The sequence below is a fragment of the Neodiprion virginianus genome, chromosome 1, assembly GCF_021901495.1.
Source record: "Neodiprion virginianus isolate iyNeoVirg1 chromosome 1, iyNeoVirg1.1, whole genome shotgun sequence".
In the NCBI taxonomy this organism is placed as follows: domain Eukaryota; kingdom Metazoa; phylum Arthropoda; class Insecta; order Hymenoptera; family Diprionidae; genus Neodiprion; species Neodiprion virginianus.
This window is the reverse complement of record NC_060877.1, coordinates 23208224-23234671: the sequence shown is the minus strand read 5'-3', so window position 1 is coordinate 23234671 and position 26448 is coordinate 23208224. Positions and strand designations below refer to the sequence as shown.

Genomic DNA, 26448 nt, shown 5'->3' with positions numbered 1-26448 from the left:
CTCGAGTTATGAATTTGAATCTAGAGTTCGATGGTTAGAAAATTCGTTCGGTTATTGAGCAGTTTTCACGGTTACATAAAGATGATAAACAAACATTAATATGTATGCGGTTTCGTTTTCTCGCTTTACTAAATTTCTCCATACTCATGATCATAATATTTTCATCATATCAGCGTCACTCGCCTCATCAATTCGATCTTGACCCAAGTCTATCTACATCGGTAATTTCGAGCATGCGGTAAAATTGCACGGCAGGATATAAGAGCTGCAGCAGCATTCACGGCGAGTTTTGCAGCGTATTTAATCCCGTCAACGGCTCGGCCAGTGAAAGCGTTTCGTTTTTTCTTTGGTTGTCGACAGAGGTAAGGCGTGTAAATCGGTGCGAAAAGGAGACTGCGAATCACCGAGGAAGGGATTACAAGACGGAGAGTGCATACGACTGTACCGATTGGCGAGATGCGTTTGCGAAAAGGAGAATTTCATCTCTTTCTCTCTCTCTCTCTCTTGGTAATACGTAGCAGAAGCTGTCGATGGCCGAGATGCAGTCGCGATTCGCGCAACGAGAAATAAGAATGGAATTTAAGGAGACCTTATGTAACACGCTGAAAACCTGCAGACGCGAAGAGACTCGCGCGCCGAGTGTGTTGACACCACTCGTGCAAGGAGAGAGAGAGAGACAGAGAGAGAGAGAAAGAGAGATAGATTTCATTTACATATATTACTAGGTGTCACGGAGAGGCCTGATTCCTTATACTTCTGTTTAAATTATAAATATTCTTTTCGAAATTGAGGAAAAAATTTCAATTTTTCAACCTATTTATTTTCAGTTCACAATTTTTTTTTCTTTCTTTTTATCTCTCTTTGTTGGAACACTTTCTTGTAACGCAGAGGAGACGATGTATTATTGACACACGAAGGTAAAAGAAGAAATAAAAATTTATACGAAATCGATTACACCTATATTTATACCGATCGCCGATCGATTGCGATTAATTGTAATTAATTATCAAGTTGCGATTGAAAGATATAACGATGTGTATGTGTGCGTGTATAATTTGTATCGTATACAGGGTGTCCCTAAATTGAGGGACACGGACCAGCCAGCGTGATACCTGACTGAAATGCAACCGAGAATTTCTTTACCGGAAGGTCGTCCGACGCATAGTTTTTGAATTATAAGCGATAGCGTTAAGCCAATCAGAGTGCACCATTTCATCTGGATTTGCCGCCACGGAAATTGCTGTTTTGTTCGTCTGGGTGAATTATTATTATTCGGTTACAAAGTAAATATCGGCACCTCCCCTCACTCGCTGTTGTACCCCTTCTCGAGCGCTGACCTCGGTATTGTTGCCGCGGCACACGCTGCCGGCCGCACACACACGGACGCACACTGGTGTGTGTGAAAATAAGCGAATGCCCAGCTACACAATACTACCAAACACACATCTACGAGTGAAAATAAAAATAAATCTCGAAATAAATCAGCCGATTTAAGATTTGATGTTATAAAACACCTCCAATCATCGATGTATGCATAAAACTAGAGATTTTAGACGATTGATATGCCGTTAGGGTTCATAATTAGTCATTCAATCAATCTGAATTATGCTTTCCGAACATTTTCTGTGTCTTTGCAACATAACTTTTCCACTAGTTTGAAATTCATCATTGACATACGATTCTTCAATAATGCGAGGAAACAACAACTCGCTGAATTGACGTGTCAATAGGTTTGTAAATCAATTACAATTCACCTGAGTTAACACAAAATAACTGAATAAATGAGAATTCTCGGAATCACTAAAAATGATAGCTGAAATCATGAGAATTATTTGAGATATAACTGAATTAGGAAGAGTTGTGATAAGTCAAGTTACTTTGAATAACTTTAGATTCGTGCCAAAATTTTATGTTTAGAGAGAAAAATAATTAAATTCAAATAAAAAAGTAATTTTAAATGAAGAAGAAGAAAATTTCCAAATACCTGAATTCAAATGAAGCAATTTGAATTTAATAAATCTATCCGAATTTAAGAAAAAATAATAATTATTATTTAGACCAGAAAAATGAAGTCGAATTACATGAATAAATTCAATTAATTCAACTCAAAAAAATATGGTGTCATTCGAATTCCCAGTTATTTCCTCGTCGATTCAATGTGGGTCTGGAGTGGCAAGTAACGTTCAAATTGTTGAGATCAATGCTAGTGATGGCCACTTATCTGAGAATAATGGATGTATCGATTAATCGATTTCAACAAAATAATCGGACACGGCTCGATTGAATTGGTAAAAATTAATCGATTTGGTAAATTTCTGCGTGTAGTCTTAATATCAAAAGAGATATTTTGATAATTCATAGTCTTATTCAAAATATTTTGGTCCAAATAATAATTATTATTTTTCCTTAAATTCGGATAGATTTATTAAATTCAAATTGCTTCATTTGAATTCAGGTATTTGGAAATTTTCTTCTTCTTCATTTAAAATTACTTTTTTATTTGAATTTAATTATTTTTCTCTCTAAACATAAAATTTTGGCACGAATCTAAAGTTATTCAAAGTAACTTGACTTATCACAACTCTTCCTAATTCAGTTATATCTCAAATAATTCTCATGATTTCAGCTATCATTTTTAGTGATTCCGAGAATTCTCATTTATTCAGTTATTTTGTGTTAACTCAGGTGAATTGTAATTGATTTACAAACCTATTGACACGTCAATTCAGCGAGTTGTTGTTTCCTCGCATTATTGAAGAATCGTATGTCAATGATGAATTTCAAACTAGTGGAAAAGTTATGTTGCAAAGACACAGAAAATGTTCGGAAAGCATAATTCAGATTGATTGAATGACTAATTATGAACCCTAACGGCATATCAATCGTCTAAAATCTCTAGTTTTATGCATACATCGATGATTGGAGGTGTTTTATAACATCAAATCTTAAATCGGCTGATTTATTTCGAGATTTATTTTTATTTTCACTCGTAGATGTGTGTTTGGTAGTATTGTGTAGCTGGGCATTCGCTTATTTTCACACACACCAGTGTGCGTCCGTGTGTGTGCGGCCGGCAGCGTGTGCCGCGGCAACAATACCGAGGTCAGCGCTCGAGAAGGGGTACAACAGCGAGTGAGGGGAGGTGCCGATATTTACTTTGTAACCGAATAATAATAATTCACCCAGACGAACAAAACAGCAATTTCCGTGGCGGCAAATCCAGATGAAATGGTGCACTCTGATTGGCTTAACGCTATCGCTTATAATTCAAAAACTATGCGTCGGACGACCTTCCGGTAAAGAAATTCTCGGTTGCATTTCAGTCAGGTATCACGCTGGCTGGTCCGTGTCCCTCAATTTAGGGACACCCTGTATAGGCGTATTGAAACGGCCTTCAAGAAAACATTGCGAGAGTATTTCAGCGGGTAGTGAAATTATTCTTCGTTCGTTGTATTCATGCTTACAGGTATAATGTTTATATTGGTACCCGCTGTTGTTGATTCATCGATAATTCGTTATTTTGAAAGGCGCCGGATCGATAATCGCGCTCGAAAGCGAGTGGAAATTTTTCTTCGGGTTATGTATTTTATATTTTACAAATTAATTATACAATCGAAAACTCCGAGATGGAATAACATCGTATGAATACGAATAAATGTTAGAACTTTTTTTTTTTTTTTATATACACCTATTTGCAGTTTCGACGTTGGGAACATAATTGTTTAATCGTCGTAATCATGTTACTGATAACTTTTCCATCACAGCTATTTTATCAACAATGCTGGTTCCTTAACGCAAAGTCTGGATTTATAGATTTGATAAAAAAATTATAACAAGTTTATGGGTTGTTTTTTCAAAATCAGTGGAGAATGGTGAAAGGTGTAATTAATTTTAGAATTTTTTCCGAGGGCCTTAAAAAAATTTCAAAGATTTGTAAAACAAGATGAAAACGGAGTTCGAACTTTCAAATAAATTTTCGAGTCTTGTTCACGTTTTTCGACACATATTATACCGTTTTTGGTTTACGGTTAGTTACTCTGTGAACTTGACGAGTGTCTTGAACCGCAATAAATTGGCGGGTAAATTGGGTTGAAAATCTTGGACTTGTTTTTAGCTTTATAACAGTTGGGAGAAAGATGATAAAAACGTGGGAACTCGCTTCATGCTCTCTTGAGTGAGACTCACGTTTTTTTCGTTTATTATACGAAAACACTTGATGACTGCGCGGTGTATAAAAATGATTAATTGTTTGTTACGTTTTATCGCCAAACCGCTTTGATGCATTGCCTCGTCATGCGTGTTCAGTATTGATAAAAAAACAAAAACCATGCGGAACGAATAGAAATTTGACAAATTTTTTTTCACTCTCTTCTTTAGCGTGTATATACATGTATACTTTCAACTGAACAAACAGTCGCGAGTGTTGGATTCCACTTATTCAGCACGATCTCGAGAAAGACGGAAATTATGAAGTGTGTAAAAAAAAACTATTCAGAATAACCGAAATTTCTAATTGCCTGCCCTGTGAAATGTTGTACTTATTTTTATTAAGGCAAGTCTAATAAAAAAAAAAAAAAAAAATATAAAATAACGATGCTATTTAAGCAAACAAATAGAATATTAATAAACGAAACTTTCGTTGACTGATTTCATTTTCACTCGGTGTGTTAGAATCGGTAATTTTCTTCTTTTTCTATCGTCGGATGTGTCGAGTAAATGCAACATCACGCAACGATATTGATATAAATTCAGATCGACGGGAATATGGAGTTCAAAAGTACGATGTTCTTTTTATTTTTTTTTTTTTATTTTATTTATTCTCTTGAACAAAAACCAAGGGGATATGCGGTTTGCGGTTTCAATCGCCGCAGGTGCAGGTCAACGATCACCTCCGGACTTCCGGTCCAGTCTGCGTCCGGTATCGAGCGCGTTCGAGACATTGGCCGACCCTCGAGGACTGAAATTCTCAGCTCCTTAAATAATCCATGCCGGTATAATGACAATGCGATCGTTATAGTAATTGGCAATTTTCATCGGTATGATAAACGTAGGCGTGGCAAACGGAGCTGCCTTCGACTGAAAACCTGGTCCAAGGACCTGCACCTTTAGTCTGGACAAGTTGAACATTTTTTTCTATCCGTTTATCGCTTTACAGACATCTCCTTTGTTTTGTATTACATACCTTTGTGTTTTTACCCGACCATTGTCTGTGAAAATTATGCTCATACGTAGGTTATTTGTTACTTTACCTAATTTCATAGTCAAATTAATGCCAGGGTATTAAAAAGGGGTCATAGAAAAACTGATAATATTAGTTTTCTATCGTTGGAATTGGGAATGATTTTTTCGGATGACAATTTCACTTTTTATCGTCGTGAAAACGAATTGGCTCAAACTGAATTTTTGTATACGTTACGTTTTTCAATTCGAATTGAATTTGAAACGATTATAGTGTTAATAAACCGGTCGATTAAAGTTTTAGTAACTTACTAGAACTGGGGAAATGACGGGGAAAACTGAGTTTTGGGTCTTGGAAAATTCGGAAAAGTTACGAAATTTTTTGCCCAAAAATTTGTGGTCACCCTGTTAGGGAGAAAAAAATTTCTCCTAGTTTTGAACCACGACTCCTCATTTTTACAGCCTGAAAAGATGTTGTCAGTAAATAGATTGTTATTTATAGCAATATCAAAAAAATTCCCCTTTTTTACGTAGATATATCGAATCCGATACACTTATCTTGGGGACTTGAAACTATTTCGTGACGTTTCCAGGCTTGATCATTAAAGACTTGTGTGAATCGACTTTGAAAGAATGTTTTCGCTCTATGTAAGAAGAAAAAGAAGAATAAGAGGAAAAAAATAATACACGTCCGACTATTCTTTCGGAACCCAATACTCCGGTCAACCTCGAACGGTTATACACCTGTTCTCGACACCGGTTGTCACTTGATGTAACGCTACGTGGCGCGAAACGGATTTTGAACCCATGTCATACATTTTATCGCTTGTACGCGAGAAATATCATATTATATCACGGTGAAATTGTAGGATAGAATTATGCAAGAGGCCGTAGAGAGGACTTGGTTTTTTTTTTTTTTTTTTTAGAAATTTTGATATTTAGTTTTTCAGCATTTAGGATATATTGATGATTGATAATACGCATACGAACGCTAGTTCTAAGCGTCACCGAGTCACGCAGATTTGCACTTTCGAAGAATTCCCGTAATGAAATTTCGACAAAACTCTGCAGCGAAGAATTTTTTGTCTCTCGTCAATTCGCACAATATTCAAGAAGTCGAATTTTTAGGCAGTCAGTGGTGACAGTTTTTGTATATACAATTCGGACTAGCGAGAGGGAAAAATTAAATTTGTTACACGCGAGGTATTCAATGATAGATCGGGCGATGAACGATTGCAATGATTTCTCAAGTGGTTTCGATTGATTTCAAGTGACTTGAAGCGATTTACAAGCGATTTTTCAAGTGATTTCAAGCGATCTTAAACCGACTGCTTTACAAAGTGGTTTACAATTTCAACGAGTGAATATCCCCGTCGGTTACACGCGATTGGAGGAAAAACTTTTCGTCGCTTAATTAATTATTTATACGAATCGCAATCTGGTATGAAGTCATCTATCTCTTCGATAATTGATGCTTAAACTTTTTACAGCCGTTTATATGGTGTAATCGGTGAAGAAATTTGGTGAAAACTCACGGTGACTTTCCAGATTTTGATCTTACGATTTGTTTCGAAATTCTCTTTTAAACGTTCGTCGACAGTCGTTGACACCGAATCGCAAATAAACCAGTTCTGATCATTGATCTTGATCAGCAATTCTCTTCTCTTCTTCTTCTTCTTTTTTCATGTCCCTTTTTTTTTTTTTTTTGTTTTTTATTTGCAACTGATCTTTTCTCGAGATAATCGAATCGCATAATGAGAAGAGCGACTGACGCAGTAAGTTAGTCTTATATCGAAGACGCGCACGACACCAAAATACGTTGACGAACCCTGCGCAAAGGAGTTGAGGTGATGATGATGATGATGATGATGATGACGATGATGATGCGGCGATAGATTGACCCAACTTTCGATAGGAAATTTGAAAGTTATCCACATGCGCACCACTTGACACTAATTGTGTTACGTGTACGTACACGCGTGTATACACACATGTGTGAATATTCACTTCGGCGAAGGCATTGCCAAAGATTTGCGCTATATTACAGGTACGGCGTAAAAAAGTATAATACCGTTCATAGCGTCTGTCAATAGTAATGTTGACATTTCGTGTATATATTTACGCCCGCAATTTACCAACCATGCCGATGTGTTAAAAATTCGATTTTCACCGTATCATATTGCCCGACAGTCCCTGATTTCCTAACAACTTGACGGCGCGAGCCATTTACGTCAACCTCTTTGCCGCACGCACGCTGCTATTCTTTAATTGTAATTCTCCATATTACAGGAGATTGGTTTTCTCGTTGTGAGATGATCAGGTTTTGCAACTCCAGCAATACTATTTGATGTAAATTATTACTATAAATACGTACTACGTTTTGCTTACAATTTCTCATACATACATATATATACATACACACACTTATAAGATAACGTGTATATATACGTATACGTAATGTTTCTTACGTAAAACTTTGATCACGCTGCTGTTGACTTCAACGGTATGCAATGTCAGTTTAGTTTTATCGTTTCCATAAAATTGCCTGATGGGTGTATAGCATCACATGCTTTTTTCATTTCTTTCTTTTTTTTTAATTTCAATGCGTACTCCTATACAAACGCAATATTATAGCTTTTACGGAGATCTTTTACAATCATTATATGTATACAGGTATATTACCTGTTTTCTATTTTTGTAAACATGAATTTTTTCAATCTATTCAGGAACAATGCATGATTCATCTTCTCGTAAGTGTAATAGATGCCCAAACACAGTGTAACGTAATGTTTGAACGACGTCTAAAACGCAATTTATTATCGTCAACATTACCCATGATCCAAATCTGACCCGTAACCCTTTTTTGGCAAATATCTCGAGGCTATTTTATTATTTATTTTTTTTTTTTTACGGAGACTTGAAATTGGCAAAGCTGTTTTTCACTGGTTAAAGAACTGGATTAGGAAAAAGCCTATATTCTTTGCTAGTTTTTTTTCTTTTTTTTGCGAAATGCTCGTGCGTTGAGAAAATTATCACATTCTCAAGATGGGAATATTCTTTGAAAAATAGAAAAATGTAAAGTAATCGAGTTATAGACAAGAGCTTAGATGGCTGTGCTTCGTTGTTTTAAATCGCTTTAAAATTCTTGTGACCTAATTATGGATTCTTTTGATCTCACTTTACGGCGGTTGTCACAGGACCAGATTTTTTTTCAGTTATCGAATTCAATATCGCTACTTGTTGATTATCATCGATATCGGCTGCAATGCTGTAGAGTTGAATAATCATCGATGTCAACTTGATAGGAAAATAATTTCATTGACTTTGTAGAAAACAGATTTTTTCTTAACAAAATGATCCTCCTTGAATGAAATCGTTACGAATCGACTCAATTTTTAACCATTTTGAAGTGATTCGAAACGAAGCATCGATATCTGAAAGCTCTCGTTCATAATTCCGGCAGGTATTTCCGTTTTGTAACTTTCAACAAGTATACGAAGCTTGTTAATTTACGACTATTTCCCATCAAGGTTGACAAAAAATATTGACTTACGGTCAACCAATCTCTTTATTAGACTCGCGCATCTAAGGTTGGCAAATATTGAAAGAAATTCTTTAGAAATTAACTCTAATCCGACGCTGGGAAAGAAAAAAAGTCAAAATATTGCCTAATCAGCATTGAGATGGTGGCGTGCGAGAGATGCTTTGAAATTATTACATACCGTAACGTATAAATGTATATTAATGAAGCCTCAAGTTGTCCGCATGTGAATATATATGTATTTTGACGTTGTAAATTAACGATATTTTTGCCGGCCTTGTGACGTCAGACTTTAAGGTCGTTCGTAGTTTTTCGACAGATTTATGTCTCTGCCTCACGCTGACGGAATTTCTTGCCCTTGCTACCGCTATGTCTATATATGTACACGTTTAATTCCATTAACTGGCAATAATATTGTTTTGTAAAAAATTCCACCCAACTTGATAAAATGTTGGTGGAATCCCCCCCCCCCAATCTCCTAAGGCTGCTCACACAGTTTCAGAATTCGATTATTTAACCGTGACTTTGAGTTTAAGGCTCCAGCCTACGTTGCGTAGCTGTTATGTAATTACCTGATACATCACTCAATATTATATCTGTAATGTAAACGCGAAAGAATTCTTACATGCGTTGATCGGTACTTTACACCTCGTGGTTGAAAGATATAGCTTACGGTTATTTATATCTGTTACTTATTTATTAAATCCATCATTCCGTGCAGCATACGTATATTTCAGAAGAAAATGAAGAAGAACAAGAGACGTAATAACCTGTAAACAAGAAATTTTACTCGTCACGAAGGACGCTGCGTATTTATGTTTCTCCTCGCTGATAATTGTAATCCTTCGTCTATATAGCCAGTTAATTTTCACTACGCTATTTACTGAGACGCAATCATCTGCAAAGACGTGGTAGAGATTTGCAATGGTGGTAAAATCATGAAAATGAAGTTGGTAACGTTATTCTAACGATTCACGGTTTGGGAAAAAATATTTATTTCGCAATTTTAGGAATTTCGTACGACGCGGTAATTTTTAACGAAGAAGAATATGTTCATGTTTTGAAAACTTGACTACTTCAGTCGCTGTAAAACTGCGAAACAGCGACTCCCCCCCTCCCCACGATTCGTTTCGTTACGTTAACGTTACTAACTTCAGCCTCTTGCAAAACTCGTATTTTGACGAGTGCTAAACAAGTGTATTTGTATTTCGTCGCGTCAAACCGACGCTTTTTCAATTTCATTTTATAGATCAGAGTTTCAACGATCTAGACCTTGAGCGTGTTTGGACTTCGCTTAAATCAACGTCAATTACTTTGGTTGTAGTACATGAAACAGTGGGGTAGGTCTTAAAAATCTCGTTTCACGAAAGAAAAAGCGCGACGTGAAACTGGTAGGCGAGGGCTGGACGAGGTGAACGAGATAAATCCAAGAACGCTGTACGTTCAATTTAAACTGGTATATTGTTTCATTCCATTTTATTTTCCTTCAACGTCTATAATACTCTTCGAAATTTCAATACCGGATTATTCAGATCCTTGCTACAAGACGGTGGGATAAATACGCGCGTATATACATATACATATATAGAAATAATACACGCGTGTATTATTTCTCTTTTTTTTTTCTACAAACGGTCTATTGTTTTATTACGAAAAATGCCGCATTTTTATACACGTGCTTATCCTTGATCATTAGGCCCCCCGTCCCCACCCCTCGATCTGCTTTATCGTACTATTCTCATACACCTTGATCGTGTATTTATAGATACAAATCATCGCATACCTAACCGATGAACGATTAACGTCCGATCAATGTTCGAAAACGTCGTCGCGCGAAGAAAGATGTAATGTAATACAGACGTGTCGCATGTGAGTAAAGGAAAGAAAGTCTTCTCAGCGCAGCCATATGTATAAACTGGACTTTAGATACGATGGATAATTTATGGTGTGTTGCAGAATTTTTTTTGACTGCAGATTCTTATCGTACGAGTAGTTTCGTCACGTGGAATATATACCTACAGTTTAGTGTCACGCTTGTAGAAGATCAAAGTATTACTACAAAAAACTATAAGTAAAAAAAAAAAAATGACAACTAACAAAATTTATTTCAAGGATTCGAAAAAATAGTTTCGTTATAAAACTATACGTAATGTGCCGACAACTTTCACAATACATCATCAACCGTCATTCGTCTAAGAACTAGCATATGTATCACGATTTTTCCCAACGGAAATGCAATGGAATGCACCGGGAAAACTGACAGTGAGAATAGTCGGGGAATTTTATTTGAACAAAACGATGGACCGTAGGAAAAATGTAATTTTTTTATGAAATCATTTCCAAAAGTTCAGCTATCCTTTGTAAATTCAGTTGAGCTAACTTTCGGAAATGGTATTTTTCGATGTCTAATTATTTGTGCGAAACGAAGCAATACCGTGTCTTTTTTTAGTCCAAATTTTTATATTCAAGGCGCACAATTTCCGGAGCTTTTGGAGACAAAAAAGCAACCCAACGTTACCTATTTTTCGACGGGAAAAGTGAGGGAATTTTATTTGAGCAAAATTTTCGCCACTCCGACAACCCTGTTAACCGGACAAAGAAGTTTCATTTATCCATCCTCACGTCGTGGTAAAGTTTCGCCCGTTTTTTTTTTTTTATTACCCTACAAATTTGTCCGTTCCGTTACTCTCGCGTAGCCCATCTTTGATTCCTAGCCAAGTCCATCTTTGGATAAAATTTCAAGTAAACCGACCAGACGAGTCTTCCTCTCGTTCCCTCGAGCCCTCCGGGCAGATATACCGCGGGTCTAAAACACCGTTGACGGTTGTCCGCTGGACATACCGGGATGCAGAGAATTAACCAACCGTTGGCAGTTGGCAAGCAGCAATCCGCGTTGCTCAATCGAGGCACGTTAAAGCGGCGCTGGTTGAGAGAGGTTGTTTATCTTAGAGAACACCGGCGCCAAGAAGAATGTCTTCTTTTTTATTATTTTTTTTATTTATTTTTTATTTTTTTTTAACTCTAATAACATTCCAAACTATTTGGCTGCAGTGGGCAACCACATCGCCCTTTCCCTTCGTCACCGGTTACCTTTTGCTCGATGGCTTGGCCCACTCCGAATACCAGAAGACCTTCTCTAGGCCGTTTGGAAGCGTCAATGCATCATGCGGGGCGCAGCCGGTTTGTTCATTATGGATGCGTGACACCGTCTTGGTATCATCCGTTCATGCTTCGTACATTTGCTCACGTTTGATAAGCAGGTGGCTCCAACCAAGATCGAGTAATCCAATATTTTGCACGTGTTAACACTCACGCGGATCATCTTGTTGCAAGATCTGGCTCGGGGGTATCGCAAAATGAGTGGAACTCCAACGACTAGTATTACGTCGCAAAGACACGCTTAGCTGTAGTCGAAGATGAGTTTTTCATTGTTGCAGGGTACGTGCACCACCTTAACCACCACTCTTTGGTGCCTTGTCTATTGATCCATCAATCGATCCAGTTGTTTGATCGGATATGATAATTGTGAAAATTTGACTCAAAGTTTAGTTTAACATTCGCAATGGTTATCAGACGCAATTTAAACGCTTTGCGTGCCTGGTCAAAGATGACACGCTGTGGGTCAGAAAATTTGTTATTCGACGAAGGTGACTTCGGTCTGGCGGAATAGAATTTTCGAAAACGATGAAAACACAAGACAGGAAATGAACGTAGGCGTATAATCGAGTCGACGCGGATGTAAGATTTCGTTCCGGTATTGCGCAAGTCTACAAAGTTGAAACACATATTTAATACGTCTTAAAAATTTACAACTACCAGTCCCGGTGTGTAATACGCACTTCATTGAGTGTAATAACTTGCGACTTGCGATTTCGCACGGCCCGACTATTTACCTCTGGTTATTGGAGCGGTTATCTAACTTTTAAACTGGACAGTTTAGCTTCGGGTCGGTCAGTGAAAACCTGAAAACGTTTGCGGCCTGCCGTGGGCTAGAGAGTTGATCTAGATTTTAGCTTCATCGGCTCGGTTAAAGGTATACATCAACCTCCATTGGGCATTATACGAGTGTGTATGTCCAGCGTTGTGTTGATCGCCACTGCTTTTGCTGCTGTTGCTGCTGCTGCCAATACGCTGCCGGGTAGGACGTGGCCTCTGGAATTACGCAACCGTTATTATTTGGCGATTTTTTTTTCCGTCTCTTTCTCTTTCTCTGTATCTTATTCCGTCATTGTTTTGCTGTTTCGTTCTCGTCGCGGGTTTTTAGGTTTTCAATCAATTTATATTCTTTTAATAATCTTTTCAACTGGCACAGTTGTTGTAAAAAATGTTGCAGATACGATAATTAAAGAAAAAAAATAATAATAATAAAGTAGAGTACAATTTTTTATACTCCGAATTTCTATGAAACTTTCAAACTTGCAACGTCACTATGTATGGGACATTCCACGCCAACTCAACCAAAGTTGGACCCTAACCATTTTTGATTTTGTTGAAAATTTTTTTGTCCAATTGTCCCAACTCCAAAAGAGTACCCTGAATTTTTTCAGATTTTTCTTTTATAGTAAATCTGTTTTACTTATGATTTTTGAAATCAACGTGTCTTTGAGCGTAATTGAAATCTGAAAATAAATTTCAAAAATCTTTTGTCAGATATCGAAGTTTCTTATCTTACACTCAGAGTGGGCCGCCATTAGCCTGTAATATTTTTTTGAGGTTGTTAAAATAAAAATATAAGTAATAAAATAAAACCAGCAGGGTCAGTCTTTTGCGGGTTGCTACTTAAACATTTTTATACGTGACCCAGGACTTTTGTGAATTTTTTCAGATTTTTCCGAAGAGATATTCCAAATAAATTGCAAATAATCAATTAGTTTAAAACAATCTGTAAACGAGTTGTCAAAAATCTTAGGTTATGTATAAGTATATTTGAGCAGCAACCCACAAAAGACCGTTTGCTGTTGCTTCCAATTTTTCAATTTCTTCCACTTATTTTTATCAAATCTCGAAAAAGAGTAAAGCCAAACGTTCGGAACATTCCGGGTCTGGGCTTGAAAATTTTGATATCTGACACAAAGTTTTTGAGTATTGTTTCAGATCATTAAATTACGATCAAAGATACGTTGATCTAAAAAATTCTAAGCAAAACAGATCCGCTCTAAAAAAATTTGAAAAAATTCAGGATACTCGTTTAGAGTCGGAGCGATTGCCTAAGAATTTTGAACAAAATAAAAAACCGCGGAGGTTCAACGTTGGCTGAGTTGGCGTAGAGTGCCCCATATGTAATAGCTGGGTTCGAATGTCTCGTTTTATTTTACATCCTTCTGTTTTCTTCTCTTTTTAAATGTGCCAATTATTGGCCTATTCCCCCCCCCCCCCTAAAAGAACTGCGTATATAGCGGTGGTCAGGAGTTGGGTGACTTTGACGCGACTGTATAACTGCAGAGGAGACGGAGAGGGGTGATTGGAATTTTTTTTCGGCATCGTATATTGTATAATAAACGTATAATCTAGGTGGGCACACATACGATTCGCGTGTTCCATTTCGTGCAGTCGCGCACGTTACCTACTTACGAGTTAAATAAAAATATGATAGTTCAAGAACACTTGACTTTCTACCTGCAGGTTCGGAATGTTTCATCATCCCTCTTGTACGATGATTAATTTTTTTCTAATTAACAAATTCCTCTCTGTGTATTAAACTTCGTAGCCGAAGAAATTCGCATCGCGAAACTATCGGTGCGTGGATAATATCTCGATGTATATATATATAAGATACATTTTGTTACACGTGTGGATCTGTGCGCACAGAAACATAACGTTGCGTTGCACATCGTTCCGTATCGTTAAACCTTACGCGGTAACGTTAACTTGCCGAGAATTGGTGAAATTACGGAAGGTGTACCGGTCATCGGTTTGAATTATCGTGATTTTTAACGTTAAAACGCGTTACCGGTTCACCTACTTACGTAGGTTTGTCTTGTTTCGTGGCTTACACCGCCTGCATCGCGGCTGTTTAAATACTCTTGCATTATGTAACTACCCAGGGTATAATGTTCAGCCAAATGATACCTTACAGGACTCGAGGCACATCCTGCGTAATTATCGTTCCGCCTTCTTTTTCGATCTAGTATTTTCGTAAACCCGATTTCCGAACCGAATACTACGACGTTAAGTCGGTCAACTTTTACGAGTCTGTGCACTTTTTGGACTTGGTACTTTTTTCGTGAAAGGATTTCTTACACTGCGGTCATCGCCCGTTGAAATCGAAAGTTTCATATTGGTGCAGAATCGGTATGCAGTTCGATTAATATCATTGGCGATGATGCGGGTACGCATTTCTTTGTGGAAATTTTGGTACTGTTTAGCAACGTTGATACTCGCTGATGGCCAACAATCTCTTCGATACGCAATCATGCTCACAAATACTTTCGGCACGTTGTAAAATGTAGCCAGTCAATAGAGTTTATATGGTCGATGTTTACAAGATCCGTGTATCGCTTGAGGGTATGATCGGTAAGATACGTACGGAGATGACTTTGACAAATTGGGGGAAAATACTGATTTCGATCAGAGTTTAATTATTTTCGGAATAGCTTTATCGTTAGAAATCAGATACTGATAATTTTCAGTGAAAATTATTCCTACGAATCAACGAATGATTTCAATGCTCGAGGCATATTAGAGAAAAATTATTTTTCACCACACGAGTATGGAACTGTTTTGCACGAAAGACAATCACCGATTTTTTGTATTCTTTTCAGATAGAAATTTAATGCGATTAAATTTATATTTTCTACATTTGTCCGATTCATTCGGACGAATATCTACGACAACTCTCATAACAAGCGTATTTGAAAAGTTTTCATTCATAATTGTGATTCGACATTATCTGAAATAATAGTTGACTCACACCTTCTGATTACTCTTCTTGGAAACGCGCAGTTTTAACGATTTAGAGAAAAACAAATCAGTGATCGGTCGATGGAGATTTGAACAAAGTTTCTAACCTAACGTAGTTCACGTCATCTTACCAACACTTTTTGGGTCAAAAAAGATTAGCGATGCTGGTTAAGATATTCGGAAATACTCGCATTTCAACGTAATCAGTTTAACGGAAAGAAGTTCAATTGATCCTGAATCGTCACTCTGCGTTTGTGTGTAGCCACTGAAAATCGTGTTTACCCGGAAAGTTTAAATTTCTTTTTACAAAACAACATTCGTCGACTTAAAACACGCGCCTTTTCTCTTGTTACCCAAGTTTTCCATTTACGATATTTTTTTTTTCGTCGAAAATATCTCTCTTCGGTGAAATGTCAAGCAAATCGCTCTTGCCGATCGAAGTTCCCACGTTGAATTTCGATCCCAGGCTTGTATATTGTACACACATGTATAGTCTCTTCTTGCCAATCATGCAGCGAGTCGAAAGTATTCGACGGGATGAGCGTGGGCAGCACCGAGATCATTGCTGGGAGTCCGAGCCTTGAATTCCTCGGATGTCATGCGACGCTCCTAGATCCGCATTCGATTATTATTTTTATTTATATTAATCCCGTGCTTACGCGTTCTGTTTACGTACGTATGTGAGACAATATTCTCTCGGTGATTTGCATGCTCGTATGTAACGCGTGATTAAAATGCTTTTAAATACCAGAGCGCTAAACACTTTGCAAAAACACCATTACCGCACACTTGGACACTCGTTACTTTTGCGAGAAATTAAAATCTGCTATCACTTTTCTCGCTTCGTCGTGCTTCAGGCAAGAAATAACCGCTCCACGTGCTTTCTTATTGGTATACAAATTTTATACTTCGCTCTCTCACTCCCACCTTCTTCATTGTTACATAGTCTCGTTTTGCGTTAGTTTGTCCATTGTTGTCGTTATATCGTCGTACTTCCCGTTGTACTTATTCTTCGTACATTTTCCAAATCTCTCCGTTCCCCGTTTCGCGCAACGATCTTCTGATACCAAAACACCGTGGATAGTCAGTCACTGATGACCCTTCGTTGTTACAGGTAAAGTGTAATTATTCTCCCGAATCTTATCTTTTATACGCTGTTCTTGTACAGAGGATTCTTTATTTTCTTCACTGTCTCATGCAATTACCGGTACTTCGAAAATTGTAGCTACAATTCGTAATAACCAGAGGTGAAAGATATGTAACATATGTTGCTCGGATACTGACGTCCGAGTGATCGATCTTTCACCATACAAAGTCACAGTTGATCGCATCATTCTTATTATTTTGTTTTTTTTCTTACCTGTTACCTCCACCAACGATAACAATAACAACAGTAACAACGACAACAAAACCAACCGCCACGTGCCAAGAACGAGGAAATTTAGTCTAGATTCAAACAGGATGTTGTGACACTTGTTGAATCATACTGGAATGGAAAATTGGACTATTGTTTTTCCCGGCGAGGAGAAAAGAGACATTTCTTTGTGTCTAAAGGTTGTTGACTGCCGACGAACGTGTAGGTTGGCTCGGGTTGGCCTAGGTCTAACCTCAGGTGTTAGCGGTTACGGATACCATTTGCAGTACCTTGCTGCGTTGTGCCGTTACTTATTTTTATGCACTAAATTTCGATCTCGGATAACAGATTGTAACTTTATTCTAAATGACCTGGGTTATGTGTACAGGTAACTACCATAAAAGTGCAAGCGGTTCTTGCACCAAATCGTTCTACCATAACGCACTCAAGTTTAATGGAGTGAATTAGTTTTCTTTTCTAACGGTCGTAGAGCCAGGTAATGTTTGGACGTAGCCGTAATTTTCAGGAAAATTTTTATTTTTTCGAAAAATCAGGAATATGACTCTATACGGTAAATAAACTGTAAGATACGTTGTATGAAAATACGAACGGTAATCTTTTTTAACTATTGGAAAACTTGCAGTGTTTTTCAATTAAATTAGATCGGATAGAATGCGTTGAAAAAGATTCGGAGAATGTTTGTTGTATTAGTTTTGAAAATGTGGTCAAATCGGGAAATTGAAGTCTCATTTTTCACGGTCGTGATTATACCGACGTCCATTTATTAAATTTCAATTAAAACTTGCGTCAGATTATGTCAATGTAATTGCTTTTAATTTCAAGGGTTATTAGATAACTTGTACAACTTCTGTTTCAACTTCTTTTCCCTCACTATGTATCATCGGTTAACTGAAAATGTATAAGCGAAATGTTTTACTGTCTTTTCTTTTTTACGGAATATATATATATGTATGTTACAAAAATTTACCAACCTCTCACGTATATTATAAAATCGTTTACCTTGAGTAACTGTAAATTTTACATAGTATACAATTGAATAGCGTGTGGAACGGACACAATATTGTCGACATCGTCGATCCTTCAAACACTAAACTTCTAAACTGTCAGAGTGCTACTGTTGCAAGTTTCGATTATCGAAAGGACGAATTTCTCATAAAGTCAACGAAGCGAAACTACAATTTAAACGCGTATAAACTGCGGTTACCTGCAGGTATAAAATCTATCAGCGGTTATATCCTCGCTACGTTCGTTGAAATCGACATCGTGAGGTCACGTATTCTTCCACTCGTCTATTCGTCTATTCGTCCGTATCTCTAACTGTTTACCAGATACCTCTGTGTATACCTTTACATACACCTTCACCTGCTTTTCATTACGAAAGTGAAATTCTAGACAGCAGTGTCCCGGCTGTATACTCACGGTGTTTATACTACTATTGGACTGCGACTTCGCGAGGCTGAAAAATAGACATACGCGTTCATCCGAGTGTCTCTTTCCATTAAACTCGATGTTTCGAACAATTTCAAACTTCTTTTCTCCTCCGCTGACATCATCGTCGGTATAATTATCGTAAATCATTGTCAACCGATTAAATGATGATTATCGTTATCGTATGCAAAGTGATCCCGTCTGCAGAGGTCTGCCGAATGAAAAGATTTCGAGAATACGTACTTGGTCGACATTCGGGAACAAAGTTCGTATTCAATAATTACATCTAGGGAGTGTATATAGCAGGTTTTGCGTCGAGGCAAGTCTATATAATGACTGTGTAAACTTTACAAGCTGATAGATTTTTGTAAAAAAATCGTCAAACCCAACCCGATTCTCTGATTCGATGAACTCGGAGCTTTTCCAACTTGAGCTGATTTATCACAGGATTGAAATTAGCGAATTTACATCGAAGGGTTGACGCAGCGATGAAACGCTTAAGGAAAGAGAAATTTTCATGCATATTGCAAAGCTTAACGCATAGCGAATACAACGTATCTTTTGTATCGTAGTATTTGAAGCCTGTCATAATCTTACGTCATGTCTGTTACGTGTACATGTGTAATACATGTATGCACAATGTACATACATGTGTTCGTACATACGCGTCCCAGCATCACATCTCGCGCCCACTTTCCCTAAAGAGGGTTGTGACAGATTTGGAGGTGACTTTCTCCCGTGTACAGAGAAAGAGAAAGAGAAGGAGAAAGAGAAAGAGAAAGAGGAAGAGGAAGATAGAGAGAGGAAGAGAAAGAGAGTAGGACTCTATGCGCGACTCTCTTTATTTTCGATGTGTGGTCTTTCCGTTTCTCAACTCATCGCTTCACATTGCATGTGTATGCCTCGGACGGTAAAATTCTGAAATCGATTCGAAATTCAAAATAAAAGACCTCACTTTTTGAGTGGAAAATACGGGAGCTGTTATTCAATTCAGTTTTACTTGGTCACAACAGAAAATAGTGGGAAAAAATTGGGAATGACAAAAAAAGAAAAATGTATGTGAGGGTGTTGTCATCACATTAAAACGTTTATACAGACCATTATTTGTTTCGCATAAATGCTCAACTATGGTATAACCATTAAAATATACTATGCGTCATTGATAGGTTTGAAAATAGTCGCGACGAAGTAAAGAAAAGTGAAAAAGAAGAAAAAAAAATCAGTAATTTGCTTCTTCTTTTTTTTTTTTTTTTACTCGAATATTAAAATTTTCAAATTTTTTTGTTGTATTTTTAATATCAAATCGATTTCGGCACTAATTAAGCTCAAAATCTGAAATGAATCTTTTTTTTTTTTTTTTCGTCATTATCAGTCGATTCCAGGGGTAAAAAGTATGGGTTGGAAATTAACGGACATCCTGATATTTATACGTCATACAGTTGTGCCAACACACCCACGCACATATGTGTCGTCGATTCAGAATGTATGCGAGTTTCTTCTTTCGCGGTAAAAAAATTACACTCTCTGTTCCTGTTTCGCAGAGAAGGAGAGAAGAAGAAGAAAAAAAAAAAAAAAAAAAAACAGGAAAATTTCTTTCCGTAGAGTGTCGAGTCGAGTATTTATAGACTTGCGTGGGCGTAACACACACGTCGATTAATTACCTAGTTGATAAACCAACTCGCGTACCCATCTAACTGTATATACATATATACTTTCAACCACAGTCGATGACCTCGGTTAGTCATTTTATACGATGGAAATGAAAAAAGAAAAAAAAAAAAACAGCAACAACAGTAGCGCGAAATATTTCAAATTTGCCAACCTGTTCCCGTACAAATGATCACTTTGGTCTCGTCTTTAAAAAAAAAAAAATAAATAAAAATCCTATTTGAAAGTCAAACAGATGGCCTAAGAGAACCGTAAAATGAAGGAGTTGTTCAACTTGAACTGATTTTTCTTGACGCTTTACGCGTGTCCCGGTATTAGGTGTGTGGAATCTTTTTAAATTTTTGATCAATGGAATTACGTTAAGTGCGTTTTCGAAATCGATCCAATTTTCTCAGCTACTGTAATAGCTGCTGCTCCGTGCAGTCGGCTATTATCCCAGCGTGTCGATATTTTGCAACGTGCACAGCTGCACCTTTTGAAAGGTACCCAGAGGTACATATCGTACATGGTAGTAGTATTTTTTCCTTTTCTATCCTTACCATTATTCAACACAGAGTATAATCAGCTGCATTTTCTCTATGGATTAATTTTGCTTAACAAGTAAGAGAGTTATTGTGCACCGATATTCTGCACTCAAAAGTCCATTTCGCGTACCGGTATCCGCTTTATTGCCGGTGGATTTCTACACGTCTATTGATGTCTTACAGAAATTCACGTAGCGCAATTCTTTACGTACTTTGAAACGCCACTTGAACGCTACACCTCATGCTGAATAATAAAGGTACTTCACAAAGACCCGTGTGCCGGAGGTCTTGCGAAATTTTGCAAAATTGGAATAACTTTATGACTCGGCTGTATTTGTCAATTTTCATTCTTTGCTAATCGAGGTCCTGGCTCGTGTAACAGAGCCACTTTTTTTTCACAATAAATACGAACGCTTATCGCTACCACATTATTTCCTCACATCCGCGCCTGAAACGAGTCCAAAATCTCATCCACACTTCCAATCCCTCAATTATTGCTGGGATTGTTACGTCGGCGTTGTCCGGTTCGCGAGCTAGATTAGATTATTTGTCGACTTGCGTAAACAAAGAGAGTCGAAAGTAGGTAGGAGGTACTCAAGGTAGACTGCGTACACGTTAAAGACCCACGTGGTCCAACTATCCATAGATTTTACCCAGTGGATGGGATTCATAAGCTAGATACCGAAAAAAGTCTCAAGTTTGGTATAATGAGTTACGCGTGAAACTCGGGGACAAAAGAATACACCGATTCACAAGTTGGTGTACCTTATGATTTATGATGCTATTCATGCGTACGTGTATGCATAAAATATTAGCCTGCAGCGATGTCGTCGCGTCTTCGGGTATTTCCGTGTGTTCGTTTAACGAGCTGGTAAAAACCTGGGTTATTTAACCCGGAGGGTTTTACTTGGATTTTCTGCGAATAACGTCATACTTTTTCAGAATACTTGGGGAAATTTTTACGCGTATTTTTGTCCATGCAATTTACGCGCATCCGTTTGTCTCGTTAGCTGAGTATTCAGCTGAGCCAATAAACAGGACAATTTTAAAGATGGATAATGAAAAATCTTGACAAATACACACGTACATACGTAAAGTGCTGAAAATTGAAGGCATGCGCAATTTTATCGGATTCGTAGCGTTTTATAGTAACAAGATTCTTGAAACCTTCCGCAGTTTGGCTGTTCAACTGCCATTTGATCCAATATAGTTAGCCTCTCGCCATCCTGATTTAAGATTAAGTACTGATAAAACAGGATATATAGGCACTGGTTTCTGCACGTCGGTTCGCAACATCTCGTTGCATAATCATAAAATAGGTTACACCAAGGACGTCAATTTTTCCACACACGTATACACGCATATCTATATTTGCGCATAATTGTACGGGCGTGTTATTGCCTATTTTACAGCTTTATGCCCACCGTTTTACATGCTGCACGGACGAATCGCGTAGAGCGATAGGACCGCATATTCACAAAAATGTGGTTTTGTCTCTTTTCTAGCCACAAGCCTACCGACACAGGTACCGTACGCATATTTTTGGTTGTTTTTTTTATTTTTTTTTATTTTTGGTGTTATGTGTTTTGCTTAAATATCGTATTTTGATATCTCACCGCAACTTTCTACTCGACCCGACCGTAATAACTGTGTCATTTTTCTGATTTTATCGCCAAGATGAACTTCGCCGAAGAGAGTCGGACGTCGTAATTTCGGTTTCATTTATAAAAGGAAAAGAAAAGTGAAAAAGAATGGGTGTAATTTTTCTCGCGTGTCTCAATAATCAATAAACCTGAAACAGGTATTTCTGATTCGTTATTTTTTTTTTCTTTCTCACCCTCCCCTTCTCAAATTAAGCGTGCAGTTAATAATCGATGAAGAATCATTCTGTACTGAACGCTTTCTCCGCTGTGGCTACTTATAAGTTATAGGTATACCTAGTAGCGCGAATAAATTAAAAATGACATAACCCTTTCTTATTACTCTCGTCGTAATCCTAGCCCCGACAAGTGGAACGTAGGTATTGCATTCGCGATGTATTAACGGTATATTTAATTATCATTCTATCTCGACACACACAAAGACCCACACCGTCTGTCTGTCTGTTCATTTCTTCGCAAGTCTGCTCTCTATAATACATCCACGAAAATAAAAAGAGGTATCAACTTTTCGAACGAAATTATACTTGCTCAATTTAACGATAATCGCATGGCCCGTTAGAGATTGCAGACTCTCGCCGCCTCTCGACGCCAAGTATCACTTCCCATGCATGCACCGATTCAAACCAGTTCGTACCATTTCATACTATTCGTCGAATGGCGTTCTTGCACCAGCCATCTCATTTGCAGAACTGACAAAGCTGAACATGCCGATAGTAGTTCATTGGTGAAAAGATCACGACGCGACTCGGTTTGGAAGGGACATGTCCCACGATTTGACATTTGGCAGCACAATGGGATCTTCTCAAATATTGAACTAGGTATTCCATTCCCTTTCCTCGTGGGTAAAATCTCCTAACATCACGCGATTCGACTCACTCCGAACAACTCGTTGCCGCTGCCCGATGCTCACGCTGTGTGAGATTGAAGTTAGTAACGTTAACGTACAAAACATCAGGGAAAAATGTTTCGATCATCATCGTTTACTAAATTTCGGAAATTGCTAAAGGTGCAAAGGAACGATTTTTCGTAAACATGGATCGTTGAAGTAACGTTACCGACTTTACTTTATCCTGACGATGCTGTATACGTATCGTGTGTACGTACATTTATTCACCTCGGCGTAACAAACGCTTATGTAACGCATATTATTACTCACTTATAATATATACACGCGACACTGACCGCACGCATTCGTCGTGCATATGAATAGCTGTACAGGTATTCAGGTGTGCCTACATGGTCTCTCCACATCGACGAACCGTGCAGAGAGTATAACTGATCGTGAGAGAAAGAGAGAGTGGTGCTGTTGCTTGCTGCTGTTGCCGTTGTAGAAGTGTACATTTTCAGAGTCACGCTTATGACTCTCTTTCGTTATTCTACACGTACCCACTTCACTTTATTGCTCGAACGTTTCTCATTCGTTAGTCCTATGATTCACCGCTCCATCGGACTCTATAATGCAATTGAACTCGACAAGTTGTCGTCTTGTAGTTCCCAAACATACGATTCTTGTGTCGTGTCACGTACGATCATCGGGCTTTTCTTCCGAGCAGCGACGTTCGGTCGAAAGGGAAAAATACTCTACGTGTAATCTATTCCATGGATAAAGATGCAGGGAGAGTGAAGAAAACTAACGGGTATAAATGGATCGTTGAAACGTTGTCCTAGGTAAGTGCCTGCATGAGGTTGCGCTCCGTGTTGAGTTTGATGTAACGCACGTCGTAGTCAGCTGTCGAGCTAGAGAATCGTGCCATGTTCTTGTGCAGCGTCTGTAGGTATAATAATTCACGTTTCTTAGCTCAGTTCTGTTGCAGCGGTATCGTCATTATCATAATCGTCAGCATCGTCATTATCGTCTTGTGGCTCTTGGGTTTTTTTTTTCTTTTTTTCTTTTTCTTTTCTTTTTGTGACAAACTTGAGTCGTCGGTGCACACGCGGTTGTTCCGCAGAACGGTAGACATCGTGAGAACGATGATCAGGAAATAGGCGTGACATTTTTCTGCCTCGAGGTGATGGATATCGCAAATGGTATACCTGTCCACAGACTGCGCATCATACTTCCGTCCGATCGCGCGCATTACGCTGCATTATGCTTAATGCGAAAAAGAAAGCTGGTGAATTTCATTGTTTCTTACTTCGTCTCATTCGTTGGAGAGATGTGCGACACGGGATTAAATTATTATACAGTCTCTCTTTCTATCGTCTTACGGAACCTGATCAAATAGAAAGCAGCAGATGTGACACAACTTTAACTGCTCCGGCTACTATTGCAGCAGAAGCTGATCTTCTCGCTTTTCCTGCCGCGGTATACTTGACTGAATCAACTGCTCTGACTTAATTCTCGTAATATCGCTGTTTCTCTACAGTACAACACAAGGGTACATAATCGTCCAAACTCGCTAATCCACAAATGGTCACGATTTTTAACACGAACTTCTCGTTGTGTCATATGCTACTTTATCGTCACCCCTAAAACATGTTCTACAAGCTATGTGTTATGTGTTATGTAACAGTATAATATCTTAGTACTAGTTGGGGTGAACTCACGTTTTCGGCAGCGTGATCTTTGTTGGTATCGTTCTCAACTTCTTCGATTTTGATTTGTATCTGCGACATTTTGGTTCGTTTGCTTGATCGATGTTATATCTCAAAAGTTCACAGTGCTATGTACCTTCCGCAGTAGAAGATACAAATTCACTTTGGTCACTCGCTGGTACTCTGTGCAGTTGTGCACCTGCGCTCGGGTATGCAATTCGCAATCCAACACCAAATGGTACGTTTACAGTTAATATGTATATGTATACAGATCACTATTTTAGTATATTCGCGTTACGATCACACTTGAATTTTATGCTGGTTTCTCTTCTTCCTTACAGTACCCGATCACTGGACGTTCGTTTTGTTCTTTTTTTTTTTTTTATTCTTTGTGGGAGAGGACAGACAGGGAGGGATAAATTTTTAACGTGCTCTGTGCGTATTTGACTATCCACGACGTTCCTCGAAGCAAATATTTTTTAACTACTCCTTTCACCCTTTTACTCGACAGTTTCGTGTTACAGTTATTTTTGTTCGTCGAACTCGTTTCAATATATACCACGATCGAAATAACGATTTCTTCTCGGTCCTATACAACGTGAGTCGATATACCGATTGTTAAAAATCGTTTATAAATAAAAGACTAGAAGATATACCGGTATCAAGTTACAGGTATGTATTTCTCTCTTTTGTTTCTCTACAACATCGTTGAGGTGAATGTAATTAATAATTTGCCTCGATTTGTGCGTGCTTTGGGAAAATCTTGCACCGAATCACGAATGGCACGCGGCTTTAATCGATACTATCTCTCTCGCACGCGCGCGCGACTAGAGCCTTTGCACCTGGCTTTTGACTGGCTGTGTGCCGACCCATAGATCGTTCTTATACCCTCGTAGCCCCCACCGCCGATCGTCGCCCGTCAACACGGCCACTGCAGGCTCCGATTCCCCGGCCCGTTGCAACCGGCGCGTTGCCGCTTGCCGATCTTTCGCCTGGCCCGGCGCGGCGCGGCGTCTCTTGGCTTTTGCTCTAGCACAAGGACGCGCGGCAAACGGCCAGCCAAACGGCGAGAAATGGCCATCGACGCCGCTACGCGCCGCGCCGCGGCCAACGGACGAGCGAACGGGGCCCGAGCCGAGGGGCCTGGCGAACGAAGGAACCGCCGGGGGGAGGGGGAAGGCTCTTACGGATCCGTAAGATGGTGCGCAAGGTCGTTGGTGATCTTGAAAATCGCCCCTCGTGATCCACGGGCGATCGGGTATCCGCCCGATTTGTACGTCTAAACACATTCTCACGGGTAGGTATAATAAGACGGTTTTACTTCAAGAGGCTCGCGTGTCGTCGTGCTTCTCTTTATTGGGCCTTAATTGTGGGTTTCTTTTTTATTTTTTTTTTTTTTTTCGTTTCCACCATTCCGCTGCGATCGTCTCTCCAATGAAATGACATTTTATTTTCCTCGATAACGTCTTGTTTCTTTTTTGTTTTTATCATGTTTTGTTTCTACTTCCTGCGCCAAGGCACGGGGTCTGATTTTTTGTCGTTTGTTGTTGGTTTTTTTTTTTTTTTTCTTTTCCTTTGTTTTTTCACATTGTCATCTATTTCTTGTCATTCGTTACTGTTCAACGGTTCTTTTTTATC

At 38.5% G+C, this 26448-nt stretch overlaps 2 protein-coding genes across 3 annotated transcripts in view; one reads left to right on the top strand and one right to left on the bottom strand.

Annotated features, from left to right (window-relative positions):
* LOC124298470 (nuclear migration protein nudC) overlaps window positions 1-26448 on the top strand; it is a 143664-nt gene that overhangs the window by 15218 nt on the left and 101998 nt on the right. The gene's annotated exons all lie outside the window — the stretch shown is intronic.
* LOC124298484 (uncharacterized) overlaps window positions 1-26448 on the bottom strand; it is a 104280-nt gene that overhangs the window by 10957 nt on the left and 66875 nt on the right. Inside the window, exon 1 of one of the 2 annotated variants that reach the window (XM_046750558.1) lies at window positions 24823-25817. The exons of the other annotated variant lie outside the window; for it this stretch is intronic. Coding sequence (XP_046606514.1) covers window positions 24823-24891 — 69 coding nt within the window. The 5' untranslated portion in view covers window positions 24892-25817. Of the gene's footprint in view, window positions 1-24822; window positions 25818-26448 lie in introns of those variants that run through there. 2 annotated transcript variants of the gene reach the window in all.